Genomic DNA, 22,525 nt, shown 5'->3' with positions numbered 1-22,525 from the left:
CCGTATGCCATCATCTAGCAGAAGAGAAGTCTGCATCCACTAAAGAAAACTCATAAGTTGTTCCAAGGAGGTTAACATACTTGGTTGTTGCTTTTTCTCGTAGCACCAGTGTGTATTCTTGTGAGTTACTGCAGAATCCAACTCAGAATTGTACACAAAACTGTGACTTTCAAGCAAGTGTAAGTCTTCACAATTCTGCAGTCTGATGTCATCTGATCTTCTGGATCATGAGCACACAGGATGGTGGAGACTTCCCGCATGCAGTGCCATGTCTGATTATGGTCATTAGCACTGAAATGAAAGCAAGCAAAATTATTAATAGTATTTGCATCATTAAATTCTTGTAGATTTTATGCTTTACCTTGTGGAGTTGTTGTGCAGTCTTTCACAAGTCGTGCAGCCTTTAAGTTTAAATCCTTGACACCAGTATCTGACAAGCTGCCAGTGTCAGAGAAACAACATATTGTCATATAAGTTACCAGTGATCTGCAGGGTAGTTAGCAACAGTTCCATCCAACACTAGTGTGGCAGAACCTCCTCCGTCCAGGTTGACAGCATTGACCACTCCCAGAGTCAGCAGAAATTCTGCAAACTCCCACAAACTCAGCCTGTTGAAACACAAATGGAAGCATTGGTAGTGAGTATAATTTAGACCTAGTGCGAGTCCCTCACTGTAAAATCAGTTCGTTGTTTAATCTATAAAACAACTTTGCCCATAAGAAAGAAAATATTCACAACAGAAAAAAAACTTAAAACAAAAGCCCTGTGACGGTATGAAATTGAACTGCACAAACTGTTGACCTTGGGATTGCTCCACCAACATTTTATAAATCAACACTTCATTTCTTCCGTTACGTACTGCTCTAGTAGAGCTCTACTCACCCTCTTTCTTCAGTGTTTCCATCTATCTGCACCAGGACAACCCTCCCATGGACGTCATGTCCTACTGCAGTCCGAGCTGACAGGACATCCACAAACTCGTCCATGGTACCTTAGAGAAAAAGTTCAATAAACAAGAAATGACATGAACATTATCTTAATGATTACTACTTTCACGAATCTAAACGTCTTGTGATACGAACTAGACCCAACGTCTTGTGGATCATTTACAATAGTAGGTCATGCTAGTGGCTACCATATGTACAACACCAGGTCTTGTACGATACAACTCACCATACTCCTGTAAACTTCCACAATCCTTAGTTTTGCTCTCCTTCACGTAGACAGTCCCATTCCTGACCAACCAGATAACTCCAGTCACCAGTTGCACAAAGGGGTTGTCTTCCTGTAATACGTCCATCTCAGACAGGTACCTAAAATGTCGGCAGAATGACGAAGTACAATTTCAGCCTTTCCTGTATAGAGTGAGTCAAAGGGCATGTCCAGGCAGTGGGTAAATTCAAATACACTAAGGTAGAAATGTCCAGTTGTCGACATTTTGGTATCTAGTATATTTAGGTCTAAATTCAAATCTAGACTCATCTGAGAATATAAAGCATACAGTTTGTGGCTTATACTTGATGTTGTTACAAAGTTAACTCACCCAACTACAATCGTCCCATCCTTTCTGATACCAAAATTGGCATTTTGAACGCCACCGGTATCTTGTATACGTTTCCCGTCTGTTACAACGTTCCCCATACAAGCTCCCAAATCGGGACCCGGATTGTGACCGAAGAACCCCGCGTTAATCGCTGCATGACAGCCGCGTAGCCGGGAGGTCTTCACGGCAGGACTGAGTCTTCGTTCAACACAGCCGTTCGGCCCACCTGGCTCCACGACCGAAAAAGTACTCAGCGGATTGTTGATCACGACACTATGCCCCCAAACGTCCTTAGCGTTTCCCCGAGAATCCAGCAGTTTGTCCACGAAGTACTTGGTGTCGGATCCGGCGGTCACCGACGAGTTTTTATGTGCGGGGAAAGTTTCGGTGTCAGCAAACTTGACGAATTGACAGCCTTTCACAAGGCGACGCCACTCCTCGGATTTCGAATAGGGTAGCAGAGTGTCATTATCTGATGATCTGAAATGTGAAGTATCAAGATATCGATAATTAAGTACGTATGTAGGAAATGTGTAAAAAAAACAGTGTCAGCAAAGGGTCGGCCTGAAGACGTTAGTAACGTTAGTCTTCTACAGCAGTAGCATTTTGTACACTTGAAATCAAATCAGCACCCCGGAGAGGGACGATTTGTGTAGACGGGATTTTAACATCCCTCACGTAACTTGCATCCAATGCAAGTTCAGGGCGGCAGTACAGAAATATCATGGATGAGGAAACCTGTCTGATGTTCTCATTTTACTGCCCTTTCTAGCTTAGCACATTTTCGTCACCATTTCGTGCGTTTGTTGAAACGCTACCTCCAAATAGGCTACGTAAGGAGTGTTTCATCACCAATACCATGATAGCTAGAACCAGTCTACGATACAAAACATGCAACCGTTCTCCGTCAATAACATCGCATTTGTGTTCCCTCACAAATATCAGGATGCAATGGGATAGGGTTGATTCAACTTACTACATGTAAAAATGACCGGAAATTGACTTTGAAAAACGTTACTATTTTTACTGCCACAAAATCTCTTCAGGTGCGTTTGATGTGACTTATAGATAATTATTCAACTCGGGCCAAAAGATTTTAAATGGGATTCTTTCAACTCTGACACACTTTCGCCAGTCGACCTCCACCGGTACCTACCTCACTGTTTTCCCCTTAAGTTTAACAGGAGCGTCTTTAGATAGTAAGAATCTGCTGGAGACTGGTCTGACGTCTGGATTTAACATGGCGTTGAAGTAGCGATTGTTGTCTGTTGTTATGACGAAGACAGTTGTAATAGTGAAGACCGAAACTATCAGGACATACAACTGATATCTCGCCATGACACACTACTAACGGAAGGATAGAGAAAACAAAATAAAGTTCAGGTAGTACATAACTGCGTGCGCCGATTTAGGGCACTGGAGCAAAATATTAACATTGACCTTCTGTGGCTCGTGAACGCCTGATGAGGCACTAAGCTGATGATCTAAATACTTTAGTGGACAAACAAGTCATGGAATAGACATAACTATGGAGCATTATTGATTTCGCAGTTTCTCTTTTGCATTTCCATTAGTTTTTAGTGGCTATATGGGATCGGTCTGTTGTCCACACATAACACTTGATCCTTTGTACTGATATGAGGGAACGCCCTCTCACATATTTGCATAATTTTGTGAAGAAAAATAAAGACTAAACACTTCAATGATGAAAGTGGCTTTTCCATATGCTTCATCGCCATCAAACATGGCTTTCCAAACGTCATTGACTGCAGTTAGGCATAGTTAACACCAGCGTTCCACGTTTGTACTACTGGTATATTACAAGGTGTGTCATCGGAAGTCGGACTTCTGGTCCGTACATGTTAAAAACCAGTTAGACGGGCCAAGAAAAGCCTCGTATCGTGCGTACTCATGTGTGGTAAGACCAATAAACACAACAGAAACCTTAAATAGGGGCGCATCAGAAGTAAAGCACGGCAGAGGGACTAAAATTAAAAGCTCACCTTTATAATAATAAACGAACGCAGCGTCAAATCCTCAGAGGAAACGATTCGCTTCTCGGCGTCTACTGTATTGGCTGTGGGCCGACTGTGGGGTCAGGATGTGCAATCTCTCTATCCTGAGGCTAATCATAATTGACCCCCTTTTGTAGCAGGCCGCCAGGACCGCGATTTAGGCTTGCAAAGCATCTGTAATTGTGGGTTGGAATGAAGTTTAAACAAGTCAAACGGCCGTGCCTTCACCTGTGGAACTACGTTGACCACAGCTGTTGCATAGGCCCAACAATATTTTCGTCTCCTTTTAACCGTTAAAACAAACGAATAATTATCCTGAAAATGACATCAATTAAATGTGCCCTTGCCCTATTTGCCCAACGTCCCTTAAACTGTGTAGTCTAAATTTTTTTCCACTTTCAAATTTACATAAAAAGGCCACATTTTTTTTTACCACTGGAAGAGTTAGCCTGGATGCCAGACCCAAAGCACACTGGACACAAAATATCTCAGTGTGCAAGGAGCCTGGATGCCAGACCGAAAGCACAAGGGACCCTTGCACACTGAGATATTTTGTGTCCAGTGTGCTTTGGGTCTGGCATCCAGGCTTGCCTGTAAAGTAAGACTACTAGATTATCACTGGAACATTTGTGTTCCGGGCTTTCATTACTGTAAGCGTGGATAAGCACTCTTCAGGCTACATGTTAAAATTTGGCGCCATTGACGACACTTCATATGTCAAAGGTCACCATTTCCTGATGACAAAAATGGCGGTGTTTGAACGTGCCAAGAAAGCAGTCCGCGGGTTTTGAGCAGAATATGGCGACAGGGACACCGGAGCCGAAAAAGAGACTAAAATGCGACATCAGCCTGGATATGGAGGTACAGTTTGTGTGTATTATTTTGTGTCACTTCCTTTTGTAACGATCTTGTCAACAAAAGGGTACATCACAAGTATTCATCAGACAAAAATCACTAAAAGTTAGTAAAACAGTTATGTTTGTAGAATTATGGGCCGCACGGATATACACAGAGAGTGCTTTTTTGTTCACCATGGCATGGTTTGGCACATTTTGGTTGCGTTTTTGAGGAACCGAAAAAGGAAATTTAAACTATTTCATTTAAAAAGGGAAGATGTTGAGACGTGATGCTAAATGAATGATCAATGATATAACAAGACTACAGGGACTGTGCTATTTTTAAACTATCATTCGTGCTTTTAAATTTCAGTTTTCTCATGTAAATTCGATTAGAATGGATAATGTTGCACTTTGTAGCAAAATTGGGGGCGTGGCACCACCTGTCACCATGTCTGGCTTGGACATAATCGATAAGTTCTAACAAAAAACGGGAACTCACAATTTGCCGTAGGAGTTTTCCATTGTAAGACATATACACATGTCAACATTTTCCAGGGAGGGGGGCAGGCGAGTTCATGAAATGTTCACACACAAAAAAACCAACACATTTTGACCCCTCTGGTTTCTAATTATCTCTAAGGACTTCATGTATGTAGGCCAGACTTCATGTTATCAGATTGTCATGTCTCTGTAATGGCAGACTGCTCCAGACATAATTTCATTTATTGGCCTACGTCCAGGTGCCTGCAGTATAGTCTGTAACATTACCATCAATAGTTAATGAGCTGCATGGCACATTTAGAAGTCATTGGAATACAAATTGGTATTATAGAATTACATGGTGTTATGTCTTCTCCTGGTAAAATGTGTATGACTAGAAGTGACAAATTTGTGCAATTGAGAGAGAGCTATTGATGGTACCAGGTCCGTTGTCCTACAGATATATTACTCTATGACTATGCATAAGAATCATACAAAGAAAAAGTCTTTGTGTCTATTATACACAGATTCTTTCAATGCCATTCTGCAATGCCCTTCCAGCATATCCAGAATGCTACAAGTATCAAAGCGTGTATATTTTATCATGACGTCAGCTGTAATCTTTGTAGTGTGGCACGGAATATGATAGATTTGACCATGTAGCATACCGTATGACAAATTACACTGCATTACATTCATGACGTATTTTGATTTTTTTTTTTTTATAGTCTGAATAATTTGGTAATGGCAAAAAGAAAGAAATCTGTTAATGATGGAAATAAACGAATGGAAAGTGCAGTCTCTTCTTTAACTCAGTTTTGGGTCAACTAGATATCAAATGGGTGCCTTGTTAACTGGATATCAAATAATGGTGGTAATGCAGTAACAGTTATATATTGCTGACCTCCTCTGGTACTGACCTGACACAGGAAGTGAAAGAGGAAACAGCCAATATTGACCCATCATCTGGCCATGACATCACTTCCTCCTTATCCCACCATCTCAGGGAACTGTTGGAGGAGACAGAAGTGCTTGTATGGTCACGAACATTTATTCAGAACCTTTGGCCAATCACATGTTGTTGTTATGAAACCAATCTTCTAAAAACCTCAGTATTAGTAATGGTATGCAAGGAACCAGCATCAAAATTTGTGTCTTAAAAAATTAATTGATTAATTCTAATTTGAAATGTGGTATTTGGTCATCATTCTCATCACATATGGTATTGATTGCCTGATTAATTGATTAATTTACAAGTATGATGCCAAACTGTCGGCACCTTGATTAGAATGCTACCAAATATGATATGTAATACATGATGCGAATCAAAAGGACTAGGAAACATAACAACTTTCTGTTGTGTAATCATGACCTGTGTACTGCATCTTTGCTGTCCAGCTCATTACACAAAACCTGCAGTAATGTATTTTCAATTGAGCATTGAAACACTGGTGATTATTCATTTAGCTTACAGTGCCATGTGCAATTACACACTTCTCTGCCAACTGAAACCATTGTAGATCTGTCTCATTGATAGTCAGTGAACGATTAATTGAAAATCACTGTTGCTTTTACCTCACTTAGATGTGTGTTTGCTGGAAAATTACTTCATAAATTTTATTCTAGGCAAAGTACTTCTCATTTTTCCCTATTTTCCTTAGTATATTTCAATGAAGGATATACATGTAGATGGTAACTATTGTCATGATTGCTTATTAGCTGTATAATTTGAGGTTTGAACAGACAATTATAACTTTTCCTGTGTTGTGAATTTTTTTCTCTCAGGAGGTTGATGAGGACACAGAGCTGACGTCTGATACAGACGACAATGACCTGTCCATCAGTGGGACCCTGAGTTTTGATGGGGACATCACTGATAGTGGCGATGAAGACATCGGCACAGAAGGTACCAGTTAACTTCAGTTCACATTCTAAATGCATGGACAGTACCTATATCTCTAGGCTGAAAAAGTCATTTTGTTGCCAGGTTGAGAAAACATCATGAGTTTTCCAGTCATCCGAGGACTAGTGATAACATATATTGAACCCTGTCTGAATTGAGTTGAATTGACAGATGTGTAGAAAAAATAATTGACTATTGAACTTACATCTAGAGCCTTTTTTTTCGGATGAAGGAATACCTGAAGAAAACCCTCATGCCAAAATACTCACTGCAATGCTTTTAGTTATCAGTCACCAAAATCTCATCAACACCAGCATATTTCAATGTTATGAAGATATTTGGGCCCTGAAAATGCCAGGACTTCATTTTAAGATGTATCTGTAAGTATCCATGTTCTGAACAGATTCATTTCATTACTTTAAGCAACCATGTAGGCATAAAGCCTGTGATGACTTGCACGGCTGGTCAGGCTAGCCAGAGTAGGAAGGTCACCTAGGGCAGCTTTCCTTTCTATATGGGGGGAAATGAATAGTCTTAGCAGCAAGGCTTTCCTCTTCCCAATTCTAATTAAATTCTTAACTTCTCGGTAACTGCCAGTTTGTAACTGGTGGAGACTAGGCTACTTAAGTGTGCTAAAGGTTAAATGGTTGTTTAAGCTCCTAATGAGAGAAATTGAAGAGGACGGGACAGCTTTGAAATTTCCTTCAGTCTTATTACCTATTGTACATGTCATGAGTAGAAACTTCTCACGGGCCTTTGAGTTTACTTGTGGGCTTTCATCCCCAAGACAAGGAACAAAATGAGCTACGTTCTAAAGCTGCATGCCATACACTCCTGTACTAAGTGGTTGCTAGGTTCAGTAAGGTGAATAGACGACCAAATATGGTAGTAAATCTGATGCCTCTTTCATCTCCTCTGCATTATCATCTCTGAAGTGTGGTGAAAACGCTCTGTTGAAGGTTAATGTATTGTACTCAGGTTGTCGTACATGTGACATCCAGGGTAATTCTTTGAGTACAGAGGGATTCTGTAGCACCATAAGCTAGTACCATATGCTAAAGGCTTTTGCTTGAAATTTTCCGTTGTTAGTCTTAGTAAATAGTGCATTAACAGAAATGAGGTGTTAAAAAGACGCCAGCTGATATTCAGTTGGAGCATCGGCAGTATAAAAGCTCATCAAAGGTCAGTGCTTGTGGGGTGCTTGAATTAATATTGTTCTAGATCAGCCAGCTGACACTCTGATGCATCTTTGTGAAGCTAGTGTGTTTTGCGGTTATACCAGACACGTTGTTTGATTGATTAGGGTCAGAATTCTGTATATGTGAACACATTGATAACATGGGTTTAATGTTGTTTTCTTGGTTGGTCTACTGAAATGAACAATGTATGTCCTGAACATGCACAATATTAGCATAGTAGCAGACTCATGTGGTGTTCTATGATTATGAATAATTGTAAATGCTTATTACTTGGCCTTGTTAGGATAATTGACACTAAAAGTTATATTTTTTTGTATGTACATGTATGCGCAAAATTGACAGAAATGATTACATAACAACAAACTAAAAAAAGATATTTCCACAAGTAATTGCCTTAAAAAAGTCATTTTGAATATGATACTGTCATGCACTCCCCAATCAGCAGTCTGACAGGTGTTCATTCCGCAGCTGAAGAGCCTCACCTGGAGCACCCTGCAGGGAGGAACACCAGGGTCGGCAGCGGTGGAGGGAGACACAGTCAGGACAGGATAGTGTTTGAAGTCATGAATGCCAGGACTGTGAAGGAGGGACATTCCAAATATGTGGTAGGTAGCCAATCATACAGATCTGTTGTACATTCAATTTGCCCAGCTATATCATATAATACATGTAGCATGTACCTAAGTGCAAGCATTATTGGTACACCTGCCAAATGCTGATTGTGTGATATCTTTCTCAATGAACATTTTTCTTAGAGGAAAATATTTTTAAATGAGAAAAGTCTTACAGTGTTATTTTTTCTGAAGGTTTACCAAGTGCATGTGGTTAAGAGCCCAGGTTTGGACACATCTCCAGCCTTCATCGAGAAACGTTACAGCCAATTCGACAAACTGAACCAGTGTCTTCGCAAGAGATTCCCACACCTGCTGGAAAGCGTTGCCTTCCCGAAGAAAACTCTGACAGGAAACTTCAAGTCCCAGACAATTGCGGAGAGGAGTCGGGCCTTTGAACAATACCTGCAGCACTTGCACTCTATCCCGCAAATAGCCAGCTGTCACGAGTTTTTAGACTTCTTCTACCTTGAGGATATAAGGAAGGGGTACGCGATGATCCGTGCCGGTCTCTACAAGGAGGCGATTCCCTCGCTCAGGAATGCGCTCCACCTACAGGAGAAACTGCTGGGTGAGACCCATGACGTGGTGTTGCAGACGCACTGTGCCATCGTGGTGGCGTACGAGGCATTAGACGAGCTGTGGCACGCCCAGACGTACTCAGAAACAGCCCTGAACTGTGTGAAAGGCTATCTACATCACAGTTTCCTGGTCCCACTGCTGCAAACACACATCAGCTTGTGTTGGAGGTTGGGCAAAGACAAGAAAGACTGGGAAGCTATCTTACATGAAGTTGCAGCCAAAGGCATCGATGTCAACAGTGGCCCGACACTAAAAGACGTTGTCATGAACAAGCATTGACAGGTACTGGCCTCATCAAAGTCAGGAAAATATTTAATGTATCAAAGCAGAAAGTACCAAATAACAAATTCCTATGTTCTCAAATTTCCTCCTAAAAAGTGATGGGAACAAGGGTACCTTTGTACCAGGACAACCTCATAAATGGAAAACTACTCATGGAATGCTCATGGCAGTTAATTGCAGTCATAAATGTAAGTTAAGAAGAAAAAACATAACTTGTATCTATATGTTTAAAGCTACAGTGGCAGTCAACTAACTGTTAACTAATTAGAATGTCATGCTGGAGACAAAATACTGTTGAAGTCTAAACTAATCTGTCAAGCTACGGTGTAGGATGCTTCTAGGTACATAAGATGATGTGAGAGAAAGCTTATGTTCAGATTTAAAGGCTAATCATGCTAAACTTTTGAGTGTAAACTTTAATGGCGAACTTCAATGTTCCAAATATTATGTAAATACTGTTTAGTTTAAAAGAGGAGTGCCTTGCATTCAGTCACTGAATACAAGATAAGAATTTAACATATAACTTTTAGTGACCATTTTAAGACATGGTCTTAAGGAATTAGTAATGTCTAAGAAGAAATTTACGCATTTTAACATTTAGTGTTTGCCTTATAATGGCTTGATCAACAAAGTGCATCTACGATAACAAGCTTCTTTGTGCACGTGTGAGGTCCTTTGACAAACAGTAGGACTGATCAGCTGCAGATTGTGATGACAAGGTCTAATTTGCTGGAGATTTATTTTTGTGGAAAGCTTTAGTTAGGTTGATATTTGAAAAGGTCAGTCAGTGCTAAATGTATCAAAGTGTTCTTCAGAATTCTTGAAAGAATTTTCAACAATCATGACTGTGTTACTTGCAGTAGAGCCATTTCATTTTCAACACTGGTAGGTATTAGGAACATATAAGTTAATGGTGATGCCTGTATGAAATGTTGTTTGCTGTTGATGGACCAGTTGATGGGTTTACAAAGGCAATGCTAGGCTGTGTTGCAGTCAAGTTCAAAGTAGATGTAAATGAAATGGATGATGCTTATTTTTTGGTACTTTACGCTGGTAGGGCTTTTGCTTTGATGTTTTATCACTATTTTCTCAGCTTGTATTTCTATGGTAGATAACTTCATGTAAAGTCTTTTCTATTTCAAGCCTGCTATTTCTAAATTTTTACTTCTCACACAGTTTTTATAGATCAGAGAGCTTTAAAACTTGAATACTTGTTGCAGTGTACTGTTGTGCCTAGATAGTGTATTTATAATGTGTGATTCAGTGGACCACTGGTCAGGCTCCACTGGTATCTCAGCCTATGAAAAGCAGTACTAATATTCCAGGCCAATTTTCTCCAGGTTTTCTTTGCTAAGATGTTGTGCTAGCTATATTAGTTTTGCACACTATGTGTGCAGTGGACATGCTGTATTTTATTTAGTTTTCTAAGCGTGCCAATTATTTATTGTTATAAGACGTAGGCAATGTAATGTAATGCACTGGGAAGTGCCAATAACAAAACTTGTATCCATGTGATGGAAATCGCTTCATTATGTAGTGGTCTGAAGGACTAAGATATGATATTCGAGTCTGCTGTACTAACCTACTGATATGTAGCAGAATAGAATTATTGTAAAACAAAGGCGTTGTCTGTTTTACATGTTGGGAGTTGTTGCCTTGGAACAAAACAGCCATGTAACAAGAACTTCTTAATGTTGGAAAATGGCTATTTAAATTGCCTGGTATACTGCTCAGTTGTAGCTGTTGCAAAGATTAAGCAACCTCTTCCCATCTACCCGTAAGTAATCTCCAAGCAGATGTTTCGGTGGCTGCAAAACAGTATCAAATTGGCCAGACAGTATCAAATTGGCCAGCCAGTATCCAACACGCCTTGGATACTGGCTGGCCAATTTGATACTGTAGTGTCTGGCCAATTTGATACTGTTTTGCAGCCACCGAAACATCTGCTTGGAGATTACCCGTAAGAACTTGCCAGCAATAACAAGTTGTTCCTTGTGCCACCAAAAGAGACATATAAATACCATGCTTCTGACTGCACATGGAGGTTCTTCAGTGTCTCTTACATTTATTGGCAATTGGCACATTTTTGTTAACTTTGTTGCAGTAAGTTCCTTTACAATTTATTGTAATGTTAGAGTTTGTGCCTGGGAAATTCCGCTGCTGGCCTGCCACTACACATACATTTTACACAAGATACGGAAGAATCTGCTCTTCCTGGCATTAGCTGCACGGATAAGCACGTCCTCACTGTTACTGGAGTTCAGCTCCTGCTGACCAAGAACCTGCAGCTGAAGGCAACAACAGAGAAATACTATTCAAACAGGTCATGCTGCTTGTTTGTACTTAAAATACTTAAGGGCGAGTTAGAGTACCAGGTACTGTATTATCCTCTACCAGGCTTCAGGAAGCAGCTGCAAAGTCTAGAAATCTGCCAAATAGACAGCTAATGTGCTAGGACAGTTGGTCCGTGCTAAGAGAAAAGTTTGTCACTTGGAATAGTGCTGTGTAACATCTTTAAAATGTCCTCATGCAAGTCATCTTAAGGTTCAGGATAAAAACGTGGAATGAATATGATCACAGATAAGTGCTACCGGTATTGAGGGATTACAGCGAAGTGAAAATACCAGTATTAGAAGCAAACTTAAGTGTAGCTGAAATCTGAGGAAACATTCCTTACCACTGCTTGTCTTTTGTCCAATTCACCTTTCTTTGTATGGATGTCTGATAATAGGTTAAGGAAAAACATTAACACTAAGACAATAGAAATACAAACCAAGATTGTAAGCCTAATCTGCCATGTTATGCAATTGTAAGATAAACCAAAAGAAAAATGAGTAACATTTATTGGTGAAATCCTTATATAACACAACACACACAGAACTCAATGTTTGTTGTAATACTATCAACTTCAAAAGGATACTGACAAGATACTCCAGTATATCCACATCCCAGAAGTAGTCGTAATATTCATCCATAGCATCATAGCTGAAACATACAGGGAATAGATGGAAAGAGTTACTCACACTCAAACTTGAAATTCAAACAACCACTACAATTTATTCCCTATCATTTTGTTTGAAATTTTTCACGATAAGTGCATGACAAACATTTTAATTGATAGAAAGTCAACACAACCTCACCTGTTCCTCTCCTGTAGTACCTTGAAAGCTGTGGAGTAGTCAACCTCCTTCAAGAACTGACACAGTACTGCCACCTAGGATCAGGTCATGGAGGAACTGTCAGTGTGCCTTACAAACAGTTCAATCTTCATAAAGTCATGCAAACATGGCATCAAGAATGACATACATGTACAATGGTATACATGTTTTGAATGGGATGATGATGTTAATGTTGAACAATCCATGGATACAGGTACAAACCACTTCTGTTGATGTACCACATGGCTTTACTTCACAAAATACAGCTTACTAGTAAAAAGTTGGGAGGAAAAATATTTCTATTCTCCAGGTAAGGAAGGTAAAAACAAAAGTCTGGGCTAAATGAGTTTCCAATCAAACAAGCATTTCTGATGGGGACTCACATGTGTGTGACACTGTAGCTCCTTACAGCACTTAATCATCCTTTTGTAGACCTGTCAAAAAGAAGAAAAAATGCTCAAGATAACCTTCCAATTCGCAAATGTTTTAAACATCTCGAAACATTCATCAATCACCAGCCGATCCAGCAGGGTGTTCGGCCAGTGTTCGGGAGGCCAAATTAGTGAATGTGTGACAGAGGCTTAAAGGGGTGGTCACTGGTAACACACCCATAGTCATATTTTATTAGACTCACTCAGACAACGAAGGACAGAGAAGACTTGTTGGTAAAACAGAAGGCTTAGCATGATCTGACCTGCTCATCATACACTCCCTTAGGCACCTGGTGAGTGAAGTAGTCACTGCAGACCATCCCTGCCTGCAGGTAAAACCGCAGGGCTGCAGAGCACTGGCCTGCAGCTGCAGGGAACAATGTGCAAGTACATGTGATGTACAGGTACACACGTGCAGTTAAGCAGGAAAGGGAATACTTTTACAATTATTACCATAACAGGTGCATTGACACCGTACAAGTTGCAGTCCGAAATACTACAACAATACATACGATAACACTGAAAACACTATATTCTAATTGTGCATACGAGTGAAGAAACAAATTAACTATCGGTGCCTACTTAGACTTAGATTTACTTAGACTTTCAATCCTTACCATAGTTTAAATCAGCCTGTGTTTTCAGCCATGACGGTCGCCCAGGGTTGATTGACAGGGCATGTCCCAACAACTCTCTCAGCACCAGGGCCACCGAGTCATCAGACACATGGGAGTTCTTATGACTGAAACAGGTAGAACCATTGGTTAAACACTGATAAGGGCAAACAAATGAAAGAGCCGTTGAAAAGAGTTCATAAATAAATCAAGGAGACAAAGTCAAAGTGATTCCTGACCTATGTTAAGTCAGGAAAGACGTATACTGGTAACTTACTTTCCAAGACCTTGTGGCCACAGGGCAGCATAGTCATTACTGATGTCTTTGTTAGAATCATCCTGGAAAACAGAAAGAAAACAAGAGTGATGGGAACAAACTCAGTTAACACAAAACACAAAAAAAAAGTAACTTTTGATAAGTGAATAATATAGCAGAAGCACAGGGTTGAACAGTATTGTGATTATCAGAATTTGAAAAAGAAAACTGTACACATTTTGCCTACATACCTGTAGGATGTTGAGGATTTTCGCTAGACAGGAGATCATCAAACTGAGACAAACTGGGTCCTAAAAATGTACAGACAACAACGTCAGTGATTGATTAAACTGTTTGATTTACTGATGAACAGTTTTTGCTTAACTAGCATCACAATCAAAATGACCAGACTAAATGTTCCTGACAAGGTATATAAAATACATAACAATAGCCTGTGTGCCATCCTGTATAGTTACTACAAGCTCCCTATTGTCGGTGGTAGCCAGCAACAGTAGGGAGCAGGCAGTAACTGCAGAGGATGGCAGCCAGGCTAATAGAATAAGAGTACATCCCCCCCCCCACACACACACAAAAGAAGTTAATTTAACTGATAAGCAAACATGACCCCACCTGTATGTTCTTAAGGAAGTCTAAGAACTCTGTCCTGGTGAGAGGAGAGACAGCTGACTCCCTGTGTACCATCCCCATGGCTTTCCCATCACTCCCTCTCTTATGCTGGTGACTGTCAATGAACACTGATACCACTATGTGCAGGGAAGAGGTTCATGTATCATTCCTTAACTTTGTATGGTACAAAATACAACATTTACACAATAAAATGTACAACCAAATATCTAATTATGAACTATGTTAATTGCAACTGCAATATCCTTCATTACAAGAACTGAACAAAGACTATTAGAAAGACAATTAATGGACATATAGTAGAGGTGCCTAACAAGTTATGTTGGAATACTGACCAAAGTCCCAGAGTTCCCTGCCAGGCTGTCTGAAGGATTTGAGCATGGGGAGGTCCTTACTAACACTGGCTATCAGGTGGGCCAGCTGGAACAAACATTACTACATTACTACAGCAAGGTTAGCCTGGACAGAAGGACAGCAAAGCTCCGGTATTCAAAAAGCATCTTTTAAATTTCTTGTAACATTTGGTATATAACATAAGAAGCTTGCTACATACATTTTTTCTAGACAAATCTGAACTATACAACTTCGAGAGGTTCACAACTTACCCACAAATAGCTATTGCTGTAGACTCCTACAGTGTTGCGAGACTGGAACAGATATTCAAACTCTCTAATGTTGAGCAGGAATGCTGCCATGGTCTCATGTATCTCCTTCCTCACTGGAACCTCTGCATTGCAAATCATACACATATTCAGGAATTACTCTGATTCTGATTTAGCATACAACAAAGGGACAGTATGATTTACTTTTTGAAGCAAGAATGTGCTCATGTTTCCTTTAAAGTGTGGAAAAATTGCTTACAACTTGTAATATCCTTGATGAAAGTTGTTGGCCAGAAAGTTACACTATGTACATTTTTGTATGCTTAGATATTACAAGTACAATATCAATTATGGTAGTAGCACCAAATTATATTTCTTTTAACTCTTTATATAATACGAAGCACACAGTCTATCTGTAGAAGACCCTTTACCAGGGATCCTGGTACTGAGCTGGTTCTTGACCGCCTGTACCAGGTCCTGTGCCGGCTTCCTGCCGTCCCGCCGGCTGGCGTGGTCCGTGATGTCCAGCTGCAGCAGCTCGTTGTGCACGATGGCGCCCAGTCGGAACGACAGCGCTCGAACCTGCTCCACGCCGTGACGCAGCAGAACTCTGGCCGTAGGGAAGTCCTGGGGAGGAGGGTTGGAAAGAACATTTCACTTCAAAACTGTTACACTAGTCCAACAGCAGTATACAATAGAGACAATCATTTAAATCTACAGTACTAATGAACTAAGTGTAGAAATCACTTTTCAGGCGTAATGACAGATTTTATCGAATATATTTTGTGTCCCTATAAGGTATGATAACGCTACCTTCATACTTGCACAGTGCAGTGCCTTGGCCAGGATGAGGTACATGACGTCATGAGTGACACTGCCTACTGAGCTGTGCTGGTCCCACAGGAAGGAGGCATACTCACCAGGCATCTCCCACTACACAACAAACACATGGACAAAAGGTAAGCTTCCTATAGCCTTTTAGAGACTGTAAGGGTAGTAGGTTGTTAATTCATTGTGTCTAGGGCATGGTATTAGAAGGTGAGGCCCATCCCTCTGTTTCTACCACCTTTGCACCCCAACCAAAGTCAGGTACCCATTCTACACTTCATGGGTGAAGTGAGGAAGGTTGTGTAAAGTGTCTTTTCCAAGGACACTAAATCTAGCCAGGAATGCAAGGAATTTAACCCATGATCTCTCAACCTTGTGTCTGTTAGTCTCTGCTATTCAATAATATGCAGGGCAATCATACAGAAGTGATATTTCAAAAAAAGGTCTGTTTTGCTCAATATTGAAAGGTCGTCCCACCTTGTGAAAAGGCACACAGTAGGCAGAGTCTGTTGCCATGCCATGAAGCTCGATGACCAGTCTCTGGATAGTCTTAGGGCTGAGTGTGTGCATCAGGGTCTGTTCTAGATCACACTGCTGCTGCTGTCTGCTGCCTGAGGTGTGGACACACAGGGGGAACATTAGCATTAGCCTCAACAATCAAGCCCATATAGCAAGAATGTTACTGTATATTGTACAAAGTATGACTTAATAGCACAATTTATAATGTGGTGTGATTGTTAATGAATGTGTATTTTCTATTTTCTGTAAGGAATTAAGAAGTCAGTTGGTGCAAAATAGTATACCAAATATGAATGTATAATTATCTACAAACTTTCTATCAGACAGTTAAGTTAAGAGTTCCTCCACACCAGTCCATACCTGTAGACGTGTGAGGTCTCTCCCCTGTGTAGGCAGGTATGGTGGTCTGCTGAGGGATGTACTGTGCCCTGATGGTCTCTAGTTCTGGTGCTGTCAGGAGGTCCTTCGATGTCTCCAGTACTGACTCCAGTACCACACTACCACCCATGTGTCTCAACACATGTCTGTAGGCACACAATAGGGTCAACCTTACTGCAATTTGTTTATCAAAATATCTGCAAACAACATCAGCTCTTCTGCACTGCAATTTTAACAGCATACATTGTCAATTCCTTTATTTTGGTTGGTCAATACTACGAGACTACGAGAAAGAATTGACAAGTAACCTTAGGTAGAGGATCGACATTACTGTGTCTACATAAAGTTGTAACTGCCCACTGCAACAACACACCAGTTGTATTTACACTCAGTGCGTGGTAATATAAGCTACATCAAAATTCAAATGACATACACTAGGACAAAATCACAACAGCTTGGCTGCTGCCTGGCTGAACAGTGTTTGCAAAGATCTTAATTAGTATAAAAACTCACCCTATAAAATTCCACCATCCTTGTGTGCTGCCCCTGGTCTTTGAAACGGACTGACTGCTTACAGATCTACATGAAGTAGCAGCGGAAAAAACATTCTTGTTTTCATTGTGTACTTTTTGAAGCAAAAAATGTACCAGCAAAGAACAGTAATGTTTCCAGTAGCTTCAGAACTTGTTATGCAACTTTTGAAGTACATTTGTACACGTATGTCCCAAACAAATGTTTTGTTTCAGGAGATTGCTAGTTTCTCAGACAGGAGCCTGACCTTTATTGGGATCTCCATTACCTTGATGAGGAAATGCACCATGTCCTGTGCCAGGTGAGGTACCAGGTGTGTGAAGCTGGGCTGTACAGGCCGACCCTGCACCACGTTAGACACAGCGTTACAACAGCACACCTTCAGCCAGGTGTCCTGTAACCTGGGGATAGGACATATTTACAACTTAAGCTACAGCAGCGTACAGTAACATCATTTGGAGTCTAATGTTATCAGTAGTTCAAACACCTGTTATGTCAATCCTTCCATGTTGTTCATCATTCTCAATAGACAAAATGAAGAAATACAGATATAACTATTTTTAAGATGCTGTACTACTTACTTTTCCTCCTTCCTTGTCTTTTTCTCCAGCTCCTGCTCTAGGAAATGTCTGTAAGACGTGGGAACTTCTGCAGTCAGGTTGTCTCTCACCAGCAGCTCCACTAAACCTGACAACAACAAAAAAATACTAGTAGCTTGCACATCTAAGTTGCTTCATTTGACCATTTTGTACATATACATGTTGCATACATTACTGGAACAACATTTGATTTCCCATAAACAGTTTACTAAAGGTATCTTAAGTAAGTGTTACATATTGGCATATTTGACTTTATTTCTTTAGTAGCCAAACATATACAATGTATTATTACTTGATTATGAAAATTTCTTACCTCGTAATTGCTTTTCTGGACTGTTCCACTTCATCAAAGAGGGAGGTAGGTTTGACAGAGGGGGCTATCCCTGCAAGCCCCTGACATGCACTCAGGTAACCCTCAAGCTTTGCAGAGTCGATCTTACAGAAGATCGGATCATTTCAGCTGTGGGTAGAAAGGAGAAACAATCTTGAAAATGTTTGGATTGAAAACGTTTGTTTACCACATAAAGCATTTACTGTCATTAATATAAGGTATCACAAAGTTGTCCCTGTACACAACTGTAATACATTGAGTAACAGTTACTGTAACACTGCATGGCCTATATTGGTAGATACAGGACCATAAATACCTACCTCTTTTATGAGTTGGTAAGAAGAAGTGAAAGCCTTCAGTGCTTTCTGGTACTCGTGCTGATGGAAGTACAGGGTACCCAGGTCATACTGAACCTACATGTATGCAACATAAAGCATGATTTTGTAATTGCTGTAACAATACCTTCTGTAACCTGTATGACCAGCACCAACAAAGGGTTTAGAAATCTAGTGTACACATAGCTACTTAGTATTATACAATATAAGTTATATCAAAGGCAACATAACACATTACACTACAGACATATTTATTGAAATGATATCCCTACATATTGAAGCTGATGTGTTACTCTGAAAGGTGGTTATACAGACATAGACTATATACTACCTGACAGGTGATGTCGTCAGTGCTGACCAGCACGTCCCCCCTCCTCGTACCCCCTCCTCGACGGGTCCCCCAGGGACTGCACCGTGGGCAGATGGTAGGGGGCGCTGTAGGGCCACACAGTTCTCCAGGATACACACAGAGTCTGGTAACTGGTCACGTAACTAGGAAGGGACAGGGAGTGGTGTTAACACTTTCTGTCAGGGGGTGTAACAGAGATGAACAGTTCTCTGAAGAAAAAATCTTCTTTTGAAGACAATCACCTCCAAAATCTAATTCTAGAAATAGAACATTGAAATTATGCACTGTTTTGCTGCTACATGTATGTTATAGCATTTACATCTTCTTTGCATTTTCAGACACATCACAGTGAAGAAGGCACTTACCACCTTCAGTAAGGCTTCTGCTATCTCTCCTGCTGCCTGGGCAGTTCCCAGAATGCTGTGGACAAAAAATTTGACTCATCAATGATTACTGGTATGCAAGGACAAAGGACTAGTTGTCATGATTCCAAATCAAATTACTCTGTACTTATGAATATGTGTACATATAAATACATGTAATGGATCTTTTTCTTACTTGCTAGGAAATGTTCTGACTGGTTTGACAGGGAAAGAGCTGGACACTACCACTCGGATGGCCCTGCGGGTGAAAAGAAACAACAGTTCATTACATGCACAAAACACAACATTGTCATATACATGTACAAGTCAAGTTCTGCCTGCAATATGCCACCCAACAGCAAAGAATATACAGATGATCCTCAATCAATAACTTTAATAAGAAATATTTGGTTCTTTAGAGTTTTATTTAACAATACCCAACATATCCCTGCACTGTACCCCTTCCCCTTAGGTTTACCACTGAAATGAACGGTTGTCGATACAGTAAAGGTCATTATTTTGGAGAAGAAACAATAATGTCCTTGTCCTTGATACAGCCTACCATCTGTGATACAGGACCAGTGCGATGGTGGTGCAGTCTGGGATGGACGCCAGATCAATGTCCGTGTGTTTCACATCCGTGGGGCTGCGAGCCACACGTAGCAGCTCATTCAGCAACAGATTCGTGTGATGATTGGACAGGCTGTCAAAGACAACACAAAATTCAGAAACGATATTGATATATTAGATATTCTTGAATCAAGAAGGCAAATGTGTCTTGATACCAAATATCGCCAAAACAGAGTCTGATGCAAGGCCAAATGGGAATTTTATGGTACTTTCTGACATTCCGACACTTAATGTTACATTTTGCACCTGGTTTCCAGCTGGTTGGGGTCCCAGCGCAGGTGTGCAGCTGCCTGGAGTGCCAGGTGCCTGAGTGCCCGGTTACGTTTGTTATCGGCAGGAGGCTGGATCTGGTTCTGGTCATTCACCGTGGTCCTGGTGGCCTGGTCAAGGAACTGGACGATCAGCTGGGAGGCTGACGGGTCTGTGGACAGTGGGATAAACTACATGTAACGTTAGCTACTGTTACAGTAACGTTATAACGTCATGACACAGCTCTCTTGAATTGAAACTTGCCATGGATGTTGGCATCATTTTGGTATAAAAGGTGAAACCATTTTTTCTGAATCTGTCAACACGATAACTTGAGAAGGCCTTGATGGATTGTCTTGATACTTGGTAGGTGGGTAGGTCTTGATGAGACCTCAAAATGATTAGATTTTGGACCCCCTAGCGGCTTGTTATGGTGCTGCAGCTGAACTTCCGGTTTTGATATCTCATGATCTAGACATGCTATGGTGATAAAATTTAGATGGTAGGTAGCTCTTGTGTTGGGGAAGAAGTGATGAGAGTTTAGGCCCCCTAGCGGCTTGCTCTGGAACTGCAGCGATATATTCTTGAAAATATTCAAAAGGGGATAACTCAAGAACCGGTTGACGGATCGTCGTGATTTTTGGTGTGTAGGTAGCTTACGTGATGCTTCATATAATTATGTGACAATTATGCAAATATAGATATAATTTGCATAATTTATGGGGAAATTCTATAAATCAGCTGCATTCCATGATAGGACAATTAAAGCTTGTGACATTGGTAATTGACAACGAGAGAAACACAAGAAGATATTGATTATGTTAATAATGACCTAATTTGCATAATTAATAAGAAAATTTTATAATTATGTAATGATAACTGCCTGGAATTTCATACTTGTGGTATTTGAAAGTTAAATTGAGGTGAACATCATTAAACATAATTTATTCAAATCAGGACCTCATTTGCATAATTTATTAGGAAATGCTAGAATGCATTGTTTGTTAATATAAGACTGTTTTTTGGTTGAGATTATGATAAAATGATATAATTCATGAAAATTAGGTTCCTATTTCTTAAATTGGGGGAATAATCAAATCTACAATTTGTTAGTCATAAAGATTAACATTACTTGGCGAAGGTATGAGATCGGGGAACTCTAGTTTGTAATATACTAGTATATACATGACCTGGATATCATCTACATCTGGTTAATCTTAATCTTATCTTAATCTTAATAATACTGGCACAAAACCCTCTCGGGCATAGACGTCCATTGGTTAAGGTAACAATGTGATTGTTAGAACTAACTAAACTAAAGCAGGATCACAAGGGTGGCATCATTTTCAAGGCTCCATATAATTTAGCTAAAAGCCCCCCTCCCCCTTCACTTACCCGGACTTTCTGTCGACAAATGCTTGGACAGCAACGAAGGATCAAGCAGAAATTCAAACCAGGCGGGTGGCAGGGGTGACTGGGACCGCGACGGCGGCCGCTCGGCGTCAGGGTCGTTCATTGTGTTAACTTATGGCTAAAGTGAAGCTAGACCAACGAGAAAGTTGATTTGATCATGCCGCCATGTTGAGCCAAATGATGCTACAAAAGCGACCTCTATCTGTTCACATAGTACGGCAGCCATAAAAATTAAGTCTCGACGCCGCTGTTCAACGTTTGCAGGTAACATATATCTCATCTAAATGTACAAAACCGGTCCAAGGATATGAAAAAATTCAAAAGCGTTCATAATTTGACGGTTCATCGATGACAGGAAAAATTCCTTATTGAAAACAGTGGTGTAATACTGCGCTGTTTAACAGGCGGCGCTTTTGTACCATGAACCAACTTTCCACTGTGAATGCCACTAGCCTCAATCAATGCCTCAATCAACCTTTTTGGTCCAACAAATGATCTGCTGCAGATACTAACTCCTTGCAATTGGCCCAATATCTGCACATATCTACTTGGGACGATTCTTACTATTTTCTTTCTGTAAACTCCGTCTGAAGCTTCATATAGATAGGCCTAGATAATGAGTGCAGATTGTTATGGGCAAGACACCTGATTATGATATGATGATGATGAATGTTAACGTTATACGTATTCATTGCTAAACTTATATAAACCAATTCACACAGAGTAGATCTTAAATTAAGACCTTTATTTGCAAGAAAGAAAATTAGGTATTTCCAAAACTTGTGATCTAAGATCTTACATGTATATCTGACAGATCATACACAGCTTGTTCAGACATTTG

At 40.4% G+C, this 22,525-nt stretch overlaps 3 protein-coding genes across 5 annotated transcripts; 1 reads left to right on the top strand and 2 right to left on the bottom strand.

The window, feature by feature from the left end:
- Nucleotides 1–101: 101 nt before the first annotated feature.
- Nucleotides 102–5,906, bottom strand: LOC109473524 (N-acetylglucosamine-1-phosphodiester alpha-N-acetylglucosaminidase-like). 3 transcript variants are annotated; one of them, XM_019773402.1, is made up of 7 exons: nt 3,547–3,731; nt 2,700–2,890; nt 1,544–2,023; nt 1,174–1,313; nt 883–991; nt 480–608; nt 102–291 (listed from the first exon to the last, which is right to left on the bottom strand). In XM_019773402.1, exons 2-7 carry the CDS (start codon nt 2,879–2,881, stop codon nt 126–128), a joined length of 1,206 nt encoding a protein of 401 aa, XP_019628961.1. In that variant the 5' UTR covers nt 2,882–2,890; nt 3,547–3,731; the 3' UTR covers nt 102–125. The 3 variants fall into 3 exon arrangements, with proteins under 3 accessions (XP_019628961.1, XP_019628962.1, XP_019628963.1); XM_019773403.1 differs by lacking the exon at nt 3,547–3,731 and adding an exon at nt 2,984–2,998; XM_019773404.1 differs by lacking the exons at nt 2,700–2,890; nt 3,547–3,731 and adding an exon at nt 5,798–5,906.
- Nucleotides 4,346–11,230, top strand: LOC109473530 (sorting nexin-21-like). The gene is made up of 4 exons (XM_019773411.1): nt 4,346–4,419; nt 6,663–6,783; nt 8,448–8,584; nt 8,786–11,230. The coding sequence occupies exons 1-4, from the start codon at nt 4,357–4,359 to the stop codon at nt 9,449–9,451; spliced, it is 987 nt and encodes a 328-aa protein (XP_019628970.1). The 5' UTR covers nt 4,346–4,356; the 3' UTR covers nt 9,452–11,230.
- A 185-nt stretch (nt 11,231–11,415) lies between these two features.
- On the bottom strand, nt 11,416–21,858 carry LOC109473545 (integrator complex subunit 8-like). Its single transcript, XM_019773434.1, is given in 30 exon segments — nt 11,416–11,742; nt 12,132–12,175; nt 12,375–12,439; nt 12,595–12,668; nt 12,996–13,046; nt 13,307–13,410; nt 13,661–13,785; nt 13,935–13,996; nt 14,165–14,224; nt 14,544–14,677; nt 14,894–14,978; nt 15,164–15,285; nt 15,592–15,787; nt 15,974–16,093; nt 16,466–16,599; nt 16,868–17,031; nt 17,399–17,406; nt 17,408–17,464; nt 17,685–17,817; nt 17,998–18,123; nt 18,329–18,472; nt 18,665–18,759; nt 19,013–19,045; nt 19,047–19,106; nt 19,108–19,173; nt 19,396–19,450; nt 19,589–19,651; nt 19,955–20,095; nt 20,269–20,443; nt 21,667–21,858. Coding segments are annotated over 30 exon segments (2,934 nt in total). The 5' UTR covers nt 21,788–21,858; the 3' UTR covers nt 11,416–11,625.
- Between the last annotated feature and the right edge of the window lie 667 nt (nt 21,859–22,525).

This window comes from Branchiostoma belcheri, unplaced genomic scaffold, assembly GCF_001625305.1.
Source record: "Branchiostoma belcheri isolate BF01 breed outbred unplaced genomic scaffold, Haploidv18h27 scaffold3, whole genome shotgun sequence".
Classification (NCBI taxonomy): Eukaryota; Metazoa; Chordata; class Leptocardii; order Amphioxiformes; family Branchiostomatidae; genus Branchiostoma; species Branchiostoma belcheri.
Note: the sequence above shows the minus strand (reverse complement) of the source record. Positions and strands in the feature narration are given on the sequence as shown.